We start from the raw sequence: 19,156 nt of genomic DNA on the forward strand, positions 1-19,156 counted from the left end.
GGGGGGATATACAGAGACGGGCAGGGGGGATATACAGAGATGAGCAGGGGGGATATACAGAGACGGGCAGGGTTAGTGTTGATCGGTTTCTCAGCTCTCAGACTTGGCAGTGACTTGGAATACTATTATAGATCAGAGCGGGGAAGATACAGGGGGTCTGCGCCCCTCACCCCACCCCCCCAGGGTCTTCCACCTCACCTCCCGCTGTTTCCCTCTTTCTGACTCCCCATGGGGGTCTCACTCTTGAGGTCACAATGTGACCAGTGACATCATTTCTCCTCTGCCTCTGATGTCTCCTCCTGTCTCTGCTGATGTCACTCAGGACTGAGATAAAAGGAGCAGACACAGAGGAGGACAGAGGACTCTGCACCGCGGCTCAGCCAGGTAAGAGCAGCTCCTGAAACACTCTGTACTGCTGAAAGGAATATATATATATACTCTGCTGCTGGGGATGCTTGTATCCTCTGTGCTGCTGGGAGATCCTTATATCCTCTGTGCTGCTGGGGGATCCTTATATCCTCTGTGCTGCTGGGGGATCCTTATATCCTCTGTGCTGCTGGGGGATCCTTATATCCTCTGTGCTGCTGGGGGATCCTTATATCTTCTGTGCTGCTGGGGGATCCTTATATCCTCTGTGCTGCTGGGGGATCCTTATATCCTCCGTGCTGCTGGGGGATCCTTATATCCTCTGTGCTGCTGGGGGATCCTTATATCTTCTGTGCTGCTGGGAGATCCTTATATCCTCTGTGCTGCTGGGAGATCCTTATATCCTCTGTGCTGCTGGGGGATCCTTATATCCTCTGTGCTGCTGGGGGATCCTTATATCCTCTGTGCTGCTGGGGGATCCTTATATCCTCTGTGCTGCTGGGGGATCCTTATATCCTCTGCGCTGCTGGGAGATCCTTATATCCTCTGTGCTGCTGGGGGATCCTTATATCCTCTGTGCTGCTGGGGGATCCTTATATCCTCTGTGCTGCTGCGAGATCCTTATATCCTCTGTGCTGCTGGGGGATCCTTATATCCTCTGTGCTGCTGGGGGATCCTTATATCCTCTGTGCTGCTGGGAGATCCTTATATCCTCTGTGCTGCTGGGGGATCCTTATATCCTCTGTGCTGCTGGGGGATCCTTATATCCTCTGTGCTGCTGGGAGATCCTTATATCTTCTGTGCTGCTGGGGATCCTTATATCCTCTGTGCTGCTGCGAGATCCTTATATCTTCTGTGCTGCTGGGGATCCTTATATCCTCTGTGCTGCTGCGAGATCCTTATATCCTCTGTGCTGCTGGGGGATCCTTATATCCTCTGCGCTGCTGGGAGATCCTTATATCCTCTGTGCTGCTGGGGGATCCTTATATCCTCTGTGCTGCTGGGGGATCCTTATATCCTCTGTGCTGCTGGGGGATCCTTATATCCTCTGTGCTGCTGGGAGATCCTTATATCCTCTGTGCTGCTGGGGGATCCTTATATCCTCTGTGCTGCTGGGGTATCCTTATATCCTCTGTGCTGCTGGGGGATCCTTATATCCTCTGTGCTGCTGGGAGATCCTTATATCTTCTGTGCTGCTGGGGATCCTTATATCCTCTGTGCTGCTGCGAGATCCTTATATCCTCTGTGCTGCTGGGGGATCCTTATATCCTCTGTGCTGCTGGGGGATCCTTATATCCTCTGCGCTGCTGGGGGATCCTTATATCCTCTGTGCTGCTGGGGGATCCTTATATACTCTGCGCTGCTGGGAGATCCTTATATCCTCCGTGCTGCTGGGGGATCCTTATATCCTCTGTGCTGCTGGGGGATCCTTATATCCTCTGTGCTGCTGGGGGATCCTTATATCCTCTGTGCTGCTGGGGGATCCTTATATCCTCTGTGCTGCTGGGAGATCCTTATATCCTCTGTGCTGCTGGGAGATCCTTATATCCTCTGTGCTGCTGGGGATCCTTATATCCTCTGTGCTGCTGGAGATCCTTATATCCTCTGTGCTGCTGGGGGATCCTTATATCCTCTGTGCTGCTGGGGATCCTTATATCCTCTGTGCTGCTGCGAGATCCTTATATCCTCTGTGCTGCTGGGGGATCCTTATATCCTCTGTGCTGCTGGGGGATCCTTATATCCTCTGTGCTGCTGGGAGATCCTTATATCCTCTGTGCTGCTGGGGGATCCTTATATCCTCTGTGCTGCTGGGGTATCCTTATATCCTCTGTGCTGCTGGGGGATCCTTATATCCTCTGTGCTGCTGGGAGATCCTTATATCTTCTGTGCTGCTGGGGGATCCTTATATCCTCTGTGCTGCTGGGGGATCCTTATATCCTCTGTGCTGCTGGGGGATCCTTATATCCTCTGTGCTGCTGGGGGATCCTTATATCCTCTGTGCTGCTGGGAGATCCTTATATCCTCTGTGCTGCTGGGGGATCCTTATATCCTCTGTGCTGCTGGGGTATCCTTATATCCTCTGTGCTGCTGGGGGATCCTTATATCCTCTGTGCTGCTGGGGATCCTTATATCCTCTGTGCTGCTGCGAGATCCTTATATCCTCTGTGCTGCTGGGGGATCCTTATATCCTCTGTGCTGCTGGGGGATCCTTATATCCTCTGTGCTGCTGGGAGATCCTTATATCTTCTGTGCTGCTGGGGATCCTTATATCCTCTGTGCTGCTGCGAGATCCTTATATCCTCTGTGCTGCTGGGGGATCCTTATATCCTCTGCGCTGCTGGGAGATCCTTATATCCTCTGTGCTGCTGGGGGATCCTTATATCCTCTGTGCTGCTGGGGGATCCTTATATACTCTGCGCTGCTGGGAGATCCTTATATCCTCCGTGCTGCTGGGGGATCCTTATATCCTCTGTGCTGCTGGGGGATCCTTATATCCTCTGTGCTGCTGGGGGATCCTTATATCCTCTGTGCTGCTGGGGGATCCTTATATCCTCTGTGCTGCTGGGAGATCCTTATATCCTCTGTGCTGCTGGGAGATCCTTATATCCTCTGTGCTGCTGGGGATCCTTATATCCTCTGTGCTGCTGGAGATCCTTATATCCTCTGTGCTGCTGGGGGATCCTTATATCCTCTGTGCTGCTGGGGATCCTTATATCCTCTGTGCTGCTGCGAGATCCTTATATCCTCTGTGCTGCTGGGGGATCCTTATATCCTCTGTGCTGCTGGGGGATCCTTATATCCTCTGTGCTGCTGGGGGATCCTTATATCCTCTGTGCTGCTGGGAGATCCTTATATCCTCTGTGCTGCTGGGGGATCCTTATATCCTCTGTGCTGCTGGGGTATCCTTATATCCTCTGTGCTGCTGGGGGATCCTTATATCCTCTGTGCTGCTGGGAGATCCTTATATCTTCTGTGCTGCTGGGGGATCCTTATATCCTCTGTGCTGCTGGGAGATCCTTATATCCTCTGTGCTGCTGGGGGATCCTTATATCCTCTGTGCTGCTGGGGGATCCTTATATCCTCTGTGCTGCTGGGAGATCCTTATATCCTCTGTGCTGCTGGAGATCCTTATATCCTCTGTGCTGCTGGGGATCCTTATATCCTCTGTGCTGCTGCGAGATCCTTATATCCTCTGTGCTGCTGGGGGATCCTTATATCCTCTGTGCTGCTGGGGGATCCTTATATCCTCTGTGCTGCTGGGAGATCCTTATATCCTCTGTGCTGCTGGGGATCCTTATATCCTCTGTGCTGCTGGAGATCCTTATATCCTCTGCGCTGCTGGGGGATCCTTATATCCTCTGTGCTGCTGGGGGATCCTTATATCCTCTGTGCTGCTGGGGGATCCTTATATCCTCTGTGCTGCTGGGAGATCCTTATATCCTCTGTGCTGCTGGGGGATCTTTGTATCCTGTGTGCCTCTATAGATTATTACTGATAATCCTGATCTCTATAGATTATTACTGATAATCCTGAGATCTCTAAAGATTATTACTGATAATCCTGATCTCTCTAAAGATTATTACTAATAATCCTGATCTCTGTAGATTATTACTGATAATCCTGAGATCTCTATAGATTATTACTGATAATCCTGATCTCTCTAAAGATTATTACTAATAATCCTGAGATCTCTGTAGATTATTACTGATAATCCTGAGATCTCTATAGATTATTACTAATAATCCTGATCTCTATAGATTATTACTGATAATCCTGATCTCTATAGATTATTACTGATAATCCTGAGCTCTCTATAGATTATTACTGATAATCCTGAGCTCTCTATAGATTATTACTGATAATCCTGAGCTCTCTATAGATTATTACTGATAATCCTGAGCTCTCTATAGATTATTACTGATAATCCTGAGCTCTCTATAGATTATTACTGATAATCCTGAGCTCTAAAGATTATTACTGATAATCCTGAGCTCTCTATAGATTATTACTGATAATCCTGAGCTCTCTATAGATTATTACTGATAATCCTGAGCTCTATAGATTATTACTGATAATCCTGATCTCTATAGATTATTACTGATAATCCTGATCTCTATAGATTATTACTGATAATCCTGAGATCTCTATAGATTATTACTGATAATCCTGAGATCTCTATAGATTATTACTGATAATCCTGAGATCTCTATAGATTATTACTGATAATCCTGATCTCCATAGATTATTACTGATAATCCTGATCTCTATAGATTATTACTGATAATCCTGAGATCTCTATAGATTATTACTGGTAATCCTGAGCTCTCTATAGATTATTACTGGTAACATAGTAACATAGTAACATAGTTAGTAAGGCCGAAAAAAGACATTTGTCCATCCAGTTCAGCCTATATTCCATCATAATAAATCCCCAGATCTACGTCCTTCTACAGAACCTAATTGTATGATACAATATTGTTCTGCTCCAGGAAGACATCCAGGCCTCTCTTGCTGCTGGGGTATCCTGAGATCTCTATAGATTATTACTGATAATCCTGAGATCTCTATAGATTATTACTGATAATCCTGAGATCTCTATAGATTATTACTGATAATCCTGATCTCCATAGATTATTACTGATAGTCCTGAGCTCTCTATAGATTATTACTGATAATCCTGAGATCTCTATAGATTATTGCTGATAATCCTGAGATATATATAGATTATTACTGATAATCCTGAGCTCTCTATAGATTATTACTGATAATCCTGATCTCTATAGATTATTACTGATAGTCCTGAGCTCTCTATAGATTATGATGAGGTTTAACAATGATAAATGTAAGGTTATACACATGGGAAGAGGGAATCAATATCACCATTACACACTGAACGGGAAACCTCTGGGTAAATCTGACAGGGAGAAGGACTTGGGGATCCTAGTTAATGATAAACTTACCTGGAGCAGCCAGTGCCAGGCAGCAGCTGCCAAGGCAAACAGGATCATGGGGTGCATTAAAAGAGGTCTGGATACACATGATGAGAGCATTATACTGCCTCTGTACAAATCCCTAGTTAGACCGCACATGGAGTACTGTGTCCAGTTTTGGGCACCGGTGCTCAGGAAGGATATAATGGAACTAGAGAGAGTACAAAGGAGGGCAACAAAATTAATAAAGGGGATGGGAGAACTACAATACCCAGATAGATTAGCGAAATTAGGTTTATTTAGTCTAGAAAAAAGACGACTGAGGGGCGATCTAATAACCATGTATAAGTATATAAGGGGACAATACAAATATCTCGCTGAGGATCTGTTTATACCAAGGAAGGTGACGGGCACAAGGGGGCATTCTTTGCGTCTGGAGGAGAGAAGGTTTTTCCACCAACATAGAAGAGGATTCTTTACTGTTAGGGCAGTGAGAATCTGGAATTGCTTGCCTGAGGAGGTGGTGATGGCGAACTCAGTCGAGGGGTTCAAGAGAGGCCTGGATGTCTTCCTGGAGCAGAACAATATTGTATCATACAATTATTAGGTTCTGTAGAAGGACGTAGATCTGGGTATTTATTATGATGGAATATAGGCTGAACTGGATGGACAAATGTCTTTTTTCGGCCTTACTAACTATGTTACTATGTTACTATTATTACTGATAATCCTGAGATCTCTATAGATTATTACTGATAATCCTGATCTCTATAGATTATTACTGATAATCCTGATCTCTCTATAGATTATTACTGATAATCCTGATCTCTCTATAGATTATTACTGATAATCCTGAGCTCTCTAAAGATTATTACTAATAATCCTGATCTCTGTAGATTATTACTGATAATCCTGAGCCCTCTATAGATTATTACTGATAATCCTGAGATCTTTATAGATTATTATTGATAATCCTGAGCTCTCTATAGATTATTACTGATAATCCTGAGCTCTCTATCGATTATTACTGATAATCCTGATCTCTATAGATTATTACTGATAATTCTGAGCTCTCTATAGATTATTACTGATAATCCTGAGCTCTCTATAGATTATTACTGATAATCCTGAGCTCTCTATAGATTATTACTGATAATCCTGAGCTCTCTATAGAATATTACTGATAATCCTGAGCTCTCTATAGATTATTACTGATAATCCTGAGCTCTCTATAGATTATTACTGATAATCCTGAGCTCTCTATAGATTATTACTGATAATCCTGAGCTCTCTGTAGATTATTACTGATAATCCTGATCTCTCTATAGATTATTACTGATAATCCTGATCTCTCTATAGAATATTACTGATAATCCTGAGCTCTAAAGATTATTACTGATAATCCTGATCTCTATAGATTATTACTGATAATCCTGATCTCTCTATAGATTATTACTGATAATCCTGATCTCTATAGATTATTACTGATAATCCTGATCTCTATAGATTATTACTGATAATCCTGATCTCTATAGATTATTACTGATAATCCTGAGATCTCTATAGATTATTACTGGTAATCCTGAGCTCTCTATAGATTATTACTGGTAATCCTGAGATCTCTATAGATTATTACTGATAATCCTGATCTCTGTAGATTATTACTGATAGTCCTGAGCTCTCTATAGATTATTACTGATAATCCTGAGATCTCTATAGATTATTACTGATAATCCTGAGATCTCTATAGATTATTACTGATAATCCTGAGCTCTCTATAGATTATTACTGATAATCCTGATCTCTATAGATTATTACTGATAATCCTGATCTCTATAGATTATTACTGATAATCCTGATCTCTCTATAGATTATTACTGATAATCCTGATCTCTCTATAGATTATTACTGATAATCCTGAGCTCTATATAGATTATTACTGATAATCCTGATCTCTATAGATTATTACTGATAATCCTGATCTCTATAGATTATTACTGATAATCCTGATCTCTATAGATTATTACTGATAATCCTGATCTCTCTATAGATAATTACTGATAATCCTGATCTCTCTATAGATTATTACTGATAATCCTGATCTCTATAGATTATTACTGATAATCCTGAGCTCTCTATAGATTATTACTGATAATCCTGATCTCTATAGATTATTACTGATAATCCTGAGATATCTATAGATTATTACTGGTAATCCTGAGCTCTCTATAGAATATTACTGATAATCCTGATCTCTATAGATTATTACTGATAATCCTGAGCTCTCTATAGATTATTACTGATAATCCTGAGCTCTATAGATTATTACTGATAATCCTGAGATCTCTATAGATTATTACTGATAATCCTGATCTCTATAGATTATTACTGATAATCCTGATCTCTCTATAGATTATTACTGATAATCCTGATCTCTCTATAGATTATTACTGATAATCCTGAGCTCTATAAAGATTATTACTGATAATCCTGATCTCTATAGATTATTACTGATAATCCTGAGCTCTCTATAGCTTATTACTGATAATCCTGATCTCTATAGATTATTACTGATAATCCTGAGATATCTATAGATTATTACTGGTAATCCTGAGCTCTCTATAGAATATTACTGATAATCCTGATCTCTATAGATTATTACTGATAATCCTGAGCTCTCTATAGATTATTACTGATAATCCTGAGCTCTATAGATTATTACTGATAATCCTGATCTCTATAGATTATTACTGATAATCCTGATCTCTATAGATTATTACTGATAATCCTGAGATCTCTATAGATTATTACTGGTAATCCTGAGCTCTCTATAGATTATTACTGGTAATCCTGAGATCTCTATAGATTATTACTGATAATCCTGAGATCTCTATAGATTATTACTGATAATCCTGAGATCTCTATAGATTATTACTGATAATCCTGATCTCCATAGATTATTACTGATAATCCTGAGCTCTCTATAGATTATTACTGATAATCCTGAGCTCTCTATAGATTATTACTGATAATCCTGATCTCTATAGATTATTACTGATAGTCCTGAGCTCTCTATAGATTATTACTGATAATCCTGAGATCTCTATAGATTATTACTGATAATCCTGAGCTCTCTAAAGATTATTACTAATAATCCTGATCTCTATAGATTATTACTGATAATCCTGATCTCTCTATAGATTATTACTGATAATCCTGAGATCTCTATAGATTATTACTGATAATCCTGAGCTCTCTATAGATTATTACTGATAATCCTGATCTCTATAGATTATTACTGATAATCCTGAGCTCTCTATAGATTATTACTGATAATTCTGAGCTCTCTATAGATTATTACTGATAATTCTGAGCTCTCTATAGATTATTACTGATAATCCTGAGCTCTCTATAGATTATTACTGATAATCCTGAGCTCTAAAGATTATTACTGATAATCCTGATCTCTATAGATTATTACTGATAATCCTGAGCTCTCTATAGATTATTACTGATAATCCTGAGCTCTAAAGATTATTACTGATAATCCTGATCTCTATAGATTATTACTGATAATCCTGATCTCTATAGATTATTACTGATAATCCTGATCTCTATAGATTATTACTGATAATCCTGATCTCTATAGATTATTACTGATAATCCTGAGATCTCTATAGATTATTACTGGTAATCCTGAGCTCTCTATAGATTATTACTGGTAATCCTGATCTCTATAGATTATTACTGATAATCCTGAGCTCTCTATAGATTATTACTGACAATCATGAGATCTCTATAGATTATTACTGATAATCCTGATCTCTCTATAGATTATTACTGATAATCCTGATCTCTGTAGATTATTACTGGTAATCCTGAGCTCTCTATAGATTATTACTGATAATCCTGAGCTCTCTATAGATTATTACTGATAATCCTGAGCTCTAAAGATTATTACTGATAATCCTGATCTCTATAGATTATTACTGATAATCCTGAGCTCTCTATAGATTATTACTGATAATCCTGAGCTCTAAAGATTATTACTGATAATCCTGATCTCTATAGATTATTACTGATAATCCTGATCTCTATAGATTATTACTGATAATCCTGATCTCTATAGATTATTACTGATAATCCTGAGATCTCTATAGATTATTACTGGTAATCCTGAGCTCTCTATAGATTATTACTGGTAATCCTGATCTCTATAGATTATTACTGATAATCCTGAGCTCTCTATAGATTATTACTGACAATCATGAGATCTCTATAGATTATTACTGATAATCCTGATCTCTCTATAGATTATTACTGATAATCCTGATCTCTGTAGATTATTACTGGTAATCCTGAGATCTCTATAGATTATTACTGATAATCCTGAGATCTCTATAGATTATTACTGATAATCCTGAGATCTCTATAGATTATTACTGATAATCCTGATCTCTATAGATTATTACTGATAATCCTGATCTCTATAGATTATTACTGATAGTCCTGAGCTCTCTATAGATTATTACTGATAATCCTGATCTCTCTATAGATTATTACTGATAATCCTGAGCTCTATATAGATTATTACTGATAATCCTGATCTCTCTATAGATTATTACTGATAATCCTGATCTCTCTATAGATTATTACTGATAATCCTGAGCTCTATATAGATTATTACTGATAATCCTGATCTCTGTAGATTATTACTGATAATCCTGAGCTCTCTATAGATTATTACTGATAATCCTGATCTCTATAGATTATTACTGATAGTCCTGAGCTCTCTATAGATTATTACTGATAATCCTGAGATCTCTATAGATTATTACTGATAATCCTGATCTCTGTAGATTATTACTGATAATCCTGATCTCCATAGATTATTACTGATAGTCCTGATCTCTATAGATTATTACTGATAATCCTGAGCTCTATATAGATTATTACTGATAATCCTGATCTCTGTAGATTATTACTGATAATCCTGAGCTCTCTATAGATTATTACTGATAATCCTGATCTCTATAGATTATTACTGATAGTCCTGAGCTCTCTATAGATTATTACTGATAATCCTGAGATCTCTATAGATTATTACTGATAATCCTGATCTCTATAGATTATTACTGATAATCCTGAGATCTCTATAGATTATTACTGATAATCCTGAGCTCTCTATAGATTATTACTGATAATCCTGATCTCTATAGATTATTACTGATAATCCTGAGATATCTATAGATTATTACTGGTAATCCTGAGCTCTCTATAGATTATTACTGATAATCCTGAGATCTCTATAGATTATTACTGATAATCCTGATCTCTATAGATTATTACTGATAATCCTGATGTCTCTATAGATTATTACTGATAATCCTGATCTCTCTATAGATTATTACTGATAATCCTGATCTCTCTATAGATTATTACTGATAATCCTGAGATATCTATAGATTATTACTGGTAATCCTGAGCTCTCTATAGATTATTACTGATAATCCTGTGCTCTATATAGATTATTACTGATAATCCTGATCTCTATAGATTATTACTGATAATCCTGAGCTCTCTATAGATTATTACTGATAATCCTGATCTCTATAGATTATTACTGATAATCCTGAGCTCTCTATAGATTATTACTGAAAATCCTAAGCTCTCTATAGATTATTACTGATAATCCTGAGCTCTCTGTAGATTATTACTGATAATCCTGAGATCTCTATAGATTATTGCTGATAATCCTGAGCTCTCTATAGATTATTACTGATAATCCTGAGATCTCTATAGATTATTACTGATAATCCTGAGATCTCTATAGATTATTACTGATAATCCTGATCTCTATAGATTATTACTGATAATCCTGATCTCTCTATAGATTATTACTGATAATCCTGAGCTCTCTATAGATTATTACTGATAATCCTGATCTCTATAGATTATTTCTGATAATCCTGAGCTCTCTATAGATTATTACTGATAATCCTGAGATCTCTATAGATTATTACTGATAATCCTGAGATCTCTATAGATTATTACTGATAATCCTGAGATCTCTATAGATTATTACTGATAATCCTGAGCTCTCTATAGATTATTACTGATAATCCTGAGATCTCTATAGATTATTACTGATAATCCTGATCTCTCTATAGATTATTACTGATAATCCTGAGATCTCTATAGATTATTACTGATAATCCTGATCTCTATAGATTATTTCTGATAATCCTGAGATCTCTATAGATTATTACTGATAATCCTGATCTCTCTATAGATTTTTACTGATAATCCTGTTCTCTCTATAGATTATTACTGATAATCCTGAGATCTCTGTAGATTATTACTGATAATCCTGAGATCTCTATAGATTATTACTGATAATCCTGATCTCTCTATAGATTTTTACTGATAATCCTGATCTCTCTATAGATTATTACTGATAATCCTGATCTCTCTATAGATTATTACTGATAATCCTGAGATCTCTATAGATTATTACTGATAATCTTGATCTCTATAGATTATTACTGATAATCCTGATCTCTCTATAGATTATTACTGATAATCCTGATCTCTCTATAGATTATTACTGATAATCCTGAGATCTCTATAGATTATTACTGATAATCCTGATCTCTCTATAGATTATTACTGATAATCCTGATCTCTATAGATTATTACTGATAATCCTGATCTCTCTATAGATTATTACTGATAATCCTGATCTCTATAGATTATTACTGATAATCCTGATCTCTCTATAGATTATTACTGATAATCCTGATCTCTCTATAGATTATTACTGATAATCCTGAGCTCTATATAGATTATTACTGATAATCCTGATCTCTCTATAGATTATTACTGATAATCCTGATCTCTATAGATTATTACTGATAATCCTGATCTCTCTATAGATTATTACTGATAATCCTGATCTCTCTATAGATTATTACTGATAATCCTGATCTCTATAGATTATTACTGATAATCCTGAGCTCTCTATAGATTATTACTGATAATCCTGATCTCTATAGATTATTACTGATAATCCTGATCTCTCTATAGATTATTACTGATAATCCTGAGCTCTCTATAGATTATTACTGATAATCCTGATCTCTCTATAGATTATTACTGATAATCCTGATCTCTATAGATTATTACTGATAATCCTGATCTCTCTATAGATTATTACTGATAATCCTGATCTCTCTATAGATTATTACTGATAATCCTGATCTCTCTATAGATTATTACTGATAATCCTGATCTCTATAGATTATTACTGATAATCCTGAGCTCTCTATAGATTATTACTGATAATCCTGAGATCTCTATAGATTATTGCTGATAATCCTGAGCTCTCTATAGATTATTACTGATAATCCTGAGCTCTATATAGATTATTACTGATAATCCTGAGCTCTCTATAGATTATTACTGATAATCCTGAGATCTCTATAGATTATTACTGATAATCCTGATCTCTATAGATTATTACTGATAATCCTGATCTCTATAGATTATTACTGGTAATCCTGAGCTCTCTATAGATTATTACTGATAATCCTGAGCTCTCTATAGATTATTGCTGATAATCCTGATCTCTCTATAGATTATTACTGATAATCCTGAGATCTCTATAGATTATTACTGATAATCCTGATCTCTATAGATTATTACTGATAATCCTGAGCTCTCTATAGATTATTACTGATAATCCTGAGATCTCTATAGATTATTACTGATAATCCTGATCTCTATAGATTATTACTGATAATCCTGAGCTCTCTATAGATTATTACTGATAATCCTGAGATCTCTATAGATTATTACTGATAATCCTGAGCCCTCTATAGAATATTACTGATAATCCTGATCTCTATAGATTATTACTGATAATCCTGATCTCTCTATAGATTATTACTGATAATTCTGAGCTCTCTATAGATTATTACTGATAATCCTGAGCTCTCTATAGATTATTACTGGTAATTCTGAGCTCTCTATAGATTATTACTGATAATCCTGATCTCTATAGATTATTGCTAATAATTGTGAGATCTCTGTAGATTATATATCGTTAATACTCTGATCTCTACAGATTATTGGATTATTTCTTTGTGTATAGGTAATATGATTATTAATGTGGGACAATCTGTGAGAATTAGGACTTTTTCTGGACTGGCCTCATCAGGGCTATTTCCAGCTCCATCCTTTTAGGGCCCGGCATAGTTGTGGGTGCTGGGGTCTTTCCTAGGAATGTATAACGGGCGTTTTATTTAATTCACAACTCAGATCTACACAGTTTGTTGTCTTCTGCCTTCATCAGTGGTCTGATCCCCGTGGGAAGAAACCTTAGAATGGATCCCACTGAAGATAATAGGATCCATTTAGACATCAGTTTCTTCCAATCCCTTGTAGAGAAGCTATCAAGTGACGAATAACTAGTGTCTGTCTAAGGACACGCCCCCGAGGAACCCTTCTACTAGAATCTCGGGATAGAATACAACTGAAGATGCTCAGGCTTAGTCCACAGCTCTCCCGTCCATCTCTGGCTGGTAAGGATTACCTGAAGTAGAGATGAGTCTTGTGAGGTCCCATGAAGCTTAGAGCCGATCCAGCAATTTTAGGAAAAGGATTCATAGTTTATGTTTCTCGGCTTCATTGTTGTAAGATGTCATGACATTGACTACCTCTTCCATCTACTTAACTCCTAGGTCTCTGCACCATGAAGTCTGCATCACCATCATCCGTCACCCTACTTGCCTGCTTCATGATCCTCACCGGACAGGCAGGAGCTCGGCCCTTGGAAAGGAGCTTTTTTGAGGGTCCAAGGCTCAGTCTGGATGGATTGTTAAGTGATGAGAGCGCTCAGGCTTTGTTGTATTTTATAAGAGAAAGAGTGCTACAGATGGAGGTAGGAGACCCCCAAGTGCAGCTGAGGGTGAGCAAGGGTTCCCTCTCCACAGAACACGAGATACCATCCCAGGACCTGGCCTCCATGTTCAGCATCCTCAGGACAGTCTTCCAGGAGTTTAGGCCAGAGGAATCAGCAAGGACCTTCCTGGAAGTGTTTTCTGACCGCCTTAAGAGAGAAGACCCTCCAATTTCCATAGACTTGACTTATCATATACTTCGGCATATGATCGACATAGCAAAGACTCAGAACCAGAAGCATCAGGCAGAACAGAACCGCATCATATTTGACTCGGTAGGGAAATAACTGATGTGAATCCACTACCCAAACTAGAAGAAGCGTTCCCCAAATGTCCAACCACGGGAGGTGCAATACCCCACAGTGACCTGTGTCTACATGGTGGTAGGGTGGGCTCTGGACACCACAGACTGATGGGACTGGGGGAGGCAAGATTGGGGTTATCCTTTCTGTATGGGTCTCCAAATATGAACTTTTCCTGATTTCATCAGTCTCCAATTATCTTTGTGTTTTCCTCAGGCTCGTGCCCACCATGAGTGATGCCAATTCTGGTCATAGTGATTATCTGTGTCCTCACAATAGGCAGCCAAGGTCACAAGGTCAATAAAGCCCAAGACCCACCACCCACGACAAATCCAACCCAGTAGTCACACGGGGAGCCAGATGTCGGTGGGATCCCCAATGGGGAACGTCAAGAATCAATAAGAGCAGAGTGAGGGGAATGGCGACGTCTCCAGGAGGACAATGTAGAGAATCAGAGATGGTGCAATTTAGGGGCCACCATAAACCCCACAGATAATTGGGTACTAGCAGAGTAATGTCTTTCCACAAGTCAGAACGAGCTTGAGTTTGACCCTGGCTGCACCTTACCACCATAGACATACAGGCAAAATGGAAACCAATGACCATGGGATGAGCTATCCCGGACCTGGACCCAGATTCTGTTTCGTCAATGTCGTCGTAGCCTCCCAGAGCTGTAACACGTCCCACCACAGGCTGAGTTGTACCTTGTCCTTGTATGCAATAAAGCTGGTCATGCTAATTGTCAGAAATGGGCTTCTTTACCAAACCTGACGACTTCACGCGGAAATAAAATGTTCTGATGAATCCATTTCAGGTGGAGACTCATGTGGTGGAGAATCAGGTGGATTCTGTGGCTGCTGATTGTTCACATTGACCAGGATCCGGACGGACGTCCTATATACTGTTCCTTCACAGCCCAGCACCCTGAAGCTGACAATGGTCACTTATTACTTAGGCAGTGTTTCTGCAATGTATATGGAGGCAGTATCTACCGACGCGCTCAGCCATACCCAAGATGTACGGGACCCCTGGGCCACAACCCAAGTGCACCAATCAGCTCATTAGCATATCGGTACATAAGACGGTATTTTACAACACGAGGGCGCGGCTGGGTTTAAGCCCTGTTGAGATTTGCAGACTCCATATGAATCAGAGGTGTAGCTAAGGGTTCAGCTCAGGGGGCGAAACATGCGCGTTGGCCCCTAACAGGCGGAAAAATCATCGCTGCAACCTGTGCAGCCGCACATGGGTCCAAGAAATAAGGGGGCCCATTTCTACCTCCAAAGAAGGTGCAATTTTGCATTTTTAGGAGCTCTTGGGCTGCAAAAAGCCCGTATATTGTTCTTGCACATGAGGCCTTTTCTGTCTGTGTCCACCTGTGGCCCCTAACCAGGTAACCATGATTATAACTATGGTGGGTAAGGGGAACCTGAGGAGATGAAAATAAATCTCAACACAAAGAGCAGGTAGATACCAGTGCTGCAGGACATCTAGAGATCACAGCTCAGTTACAGATGGTGACTTACCACTGACGTTTTTCTGATGGAATCATTCACTTTTCTCGTCTTTTCCATCTGGCCCAGACCGACATGACGACTTCTCCACCCAGGACTCGTCTGCAGAGAAAACAACAACGACACCTATGACTTCTCACATTTCCTGCACGTCCCCATCTATTCCCAACCTGCACAAACCCCTCATCCTGCTGATACCCCGATACTGAACCTCTGCTGCCGTATGTGTCCCTATTACTGTGCGACGCCCCAGGGTCCTGGTTGTCACAGTTTCCTCACGGGGAGAGTAATGTCACCCTTGGAAGCGAAGGAAGATCTTATCAGGTAATGACAAAGCACACAACATGTTCACACTCCAGGCCAGAAGGGGGAGCTATGATCCTGCTTACGGGTGGCTTCCCTATGTATAAAGTACAGACCAAAAGTTTGGACACACCTTCTCATTTAAAGATTTTTCTGCATTTTCATGACTGTGAAAATTGTACATTCACACTGAAAGCATCAAAACTATGAATTAACACGTGTGGAATTATATACTTAACAAAAAGTGAAAAAACTGAAAATATGTCTTATATTCTAGGTTCTTCAAAGTAGCCACCTTTTACTTTGATGACTGCTTTGCACACTCTTGGCATTCTCTTGATGAGCTTCAAGAGGTAGTCACCGGGAATGGTTTTCACTTCACAGGTGTGCCCTGTCAGGTTTAATAAGTGGGATTTCTTGCCTTATAAATGGGGTTGGGACCATCAGTTGTGTTGTGCAGAAGTCTGGTGGATACACAGCTGATAGTTCTACAGAATAGACTGTTAGCTGCTTTTTTCTTGCCATAATACAAATTCTAAGTAAAGAAAACTGAGTGGCCATCATTACTTTAAGAAACGAAGGTCAGTCAGTCCGAAAAATTGGGAAAACTTTGAAAGTGTCCCCAAGTGCAGTGGCAAAAACCATCAAGCGCTATAAAGAATCTGGCTCACATGAGGACCGCCCCAGGAAAGGAAGACCAAGAGTCACCTCTGCTTCTGAGGATAAGTTTATCCGAGTCACCAGCCTCAGAAATCGCAGGTTAACAGCAGCTCAGATTAGAGACCAGGTCAATGCCACACAGAGTTCTAGCAGCAGACACATCTCTACAACAACTGTTAAAGGGAGCCTGTCACCCCCAAAATCGAAGATGAGCTAAGGCTACTGTCACACTTCCGTCTTTTAGAATCAGTCACAATCCGTCAAAGTGTTGAAAAGACGGATCCTGTGCAGATTGTAAAAAAACAGATGCACTGGATCCTGTTTTTTGACGGATCCGTCGATGCAGCAGCTGCAGGAAAAGGGTTAAAATAAAGGAATAGAAATCCTTCCAGGCATGCTCAGTGTAAAAAAACCGAATCTGTTGTTGGATTCCGTCATTTGACGGACAGCAACGGATCCTGCGCCCATAGGCTTCCATTCAAGCCAACGACAGACGCCACAGGATCAGTCGCTGTACGTTTTTTCGACGCAGACAAAAAACGTTACATTGAATGTTTTTTCCAGACAATGGTCCGCCAAAACACGTGTGGCCATCTGTCGCAATCCGTCGCTAATATAAGTCTATGGGGCAAAAACGGATCCTGCGGGCACATTTGCAGGATCCATTTTTGCCCAAAACGATGCATTGCAACGGATCTGAAAAGACGGAAGTGTGAAAGTAGCCTAAGCCCACCAGCATCAGGGGCTTATCTACAGCATTCTGGAATGCTGTACATAAGCCCCCATTGTATCCTGAAAGATGAGAAAAAGAGGTTAGATTTTACACACCTGGGTGGGCGGTCCGATCCGATGGGTGTCGTGGTCCGGTGCCTCACATCTTCATACGATGACGTCCTCTTCTTGTCTTCACACTGCGGCTCCGGCGCAGGCTTACTTTGTCTGCCCTGTTGAGGGCAGAGCAAAGTACTGCAGCGAGCAGGCGCTGGGCCTCTATGAACTTTCCCAGCGCCTGCGCATTGCAGTACTTTGCTCTGCCCTCAACAGGACAAAGTACGCCTGCGCCAGAGCCGCAGTGTGAATACTGTAACGACCGTTATGACGGTCGCTGCTCGAGAACAGAATACGGCACTGCTATGAATGACTCAGGGCACAATATGATATTAACCCAACTTTTCTTTATAACTTATGCAAAAAATGACAGAATTTTGTCTTCCAACACAATATGGGCCACAACTCACAGAATACAAGTTATGCAGCCTGAGAGACCCCAAGTGCCGGCTTCACAGACAGGAATCTGACTACCCCACAACTATACCGCTCCCTTATGTGTAACGGGCCTACACGGGGTTATACTGTGCCTGTGACACGTGGTCCTCTCAGGAATACAATCTTACACCCGCCTCCCACCTAATTTACAATAGATCACGGGTACCCGTTTTTTCCCAACATATATATATATATATATATCACAGTATATACTCAGTGTATACGCAGTGCACCGTCTGATTGTTGAGCGCTCAGAGTCTACTCTTTCACAATATATGCTTCAACGGTAAATAACTGAATTTATTATACAGATGTCCAGCAGCGGATTAAATAGGTATTTGAGCCACCAAATCTTCTGATGCAGATCCAGATAAAGTTCACAAATAATTCCAGGAATATCCCAGAGCCAGAATCGTGAAGCGCAGGAATCCACACAGTGTCTATTAGTTATCAGGCAATTCTTAATGCAAGACTGTCTTTAATTAGGCTGTGATTCCTATCTAGCTATCCCTAGCTAACTACACAGTCGGTGACCAGTCACACTTCTCTGTTTACTCACAAGAATAGCTTTCTTGAAGTCACACAGTCCCAAAACAGGAATGCCTCAAGATCTGGATTCCCCACTCTCCATCACCGCGCTGCTTCTTCTCAAACGCCCAGAAACTCTCTCTGAGGTAACTGTCCTGTTTCCAGAATCTTCTTGTCTTTAACTCATGGGTGACCTGCGGTGGCTGAACAAAATTACTGCAACAACATTGTAATTATCCTGTCTATTACTCAAGGGTGACCTCCGGTGGCTGAACTCAGTTAGTGTATCAACACTGTTTATGATAGAAATAAGACATCACCACTTT

At 40.0% G+C, this 19,156-nt stretch overlaps 1 protein-coding gene across 1 annotated transcript; it reads left to right on the plus strand.

Moving 5' to 3' along the window:
* Window positions 1-370: 370 nt before the first annotated feature.
* Window positions 371-15,296, plus strand: UCN (urocortin). Its single transcript, XM_069728604.1, has 2 exons — window positions 371-384; window positions 14,039-15,296. Exon 2 carries the CDS (start codon window positions 14,050-14,052, stop codon window positions 14,542-14,544), a length of 495 nt encoding a protein of 164 aa, XP_069584705.1. The 5' UTR covers window positions 371-384; window positions 14,039-14,049; the 3' UTR covers window positions 14,545-15,296.
* The last annotated feature ends 3,860 nt before the right edge of the window (window positions 15,297-19,156 follow it).

Source organism: Ranitomeya imitator, chromosome 5 (assembly GCF_032444005.1).
Source record: "Ranitomeya imitator isolate aRanImi1 chromosome 5, aRanImi1.pri, whole genome shotgun sequence".
In the NCBI taxonomy this organism is placed as follows: Eukaryota; Metazoa; Chordata; class Amphibia; order Anura; family Dendrobatidae; genus Ranitomeya; species Ranitomeya imitator.

Bases quoted from the DNA above. Each gene is read 5' to 3' on its own strand.
- UCN (XM_069728604.1), top strand. From the start codon at position 14,050: ATGAAGTCTGCATCACCATCATCCGTCACCCTACTTGCCTGCTTCATG.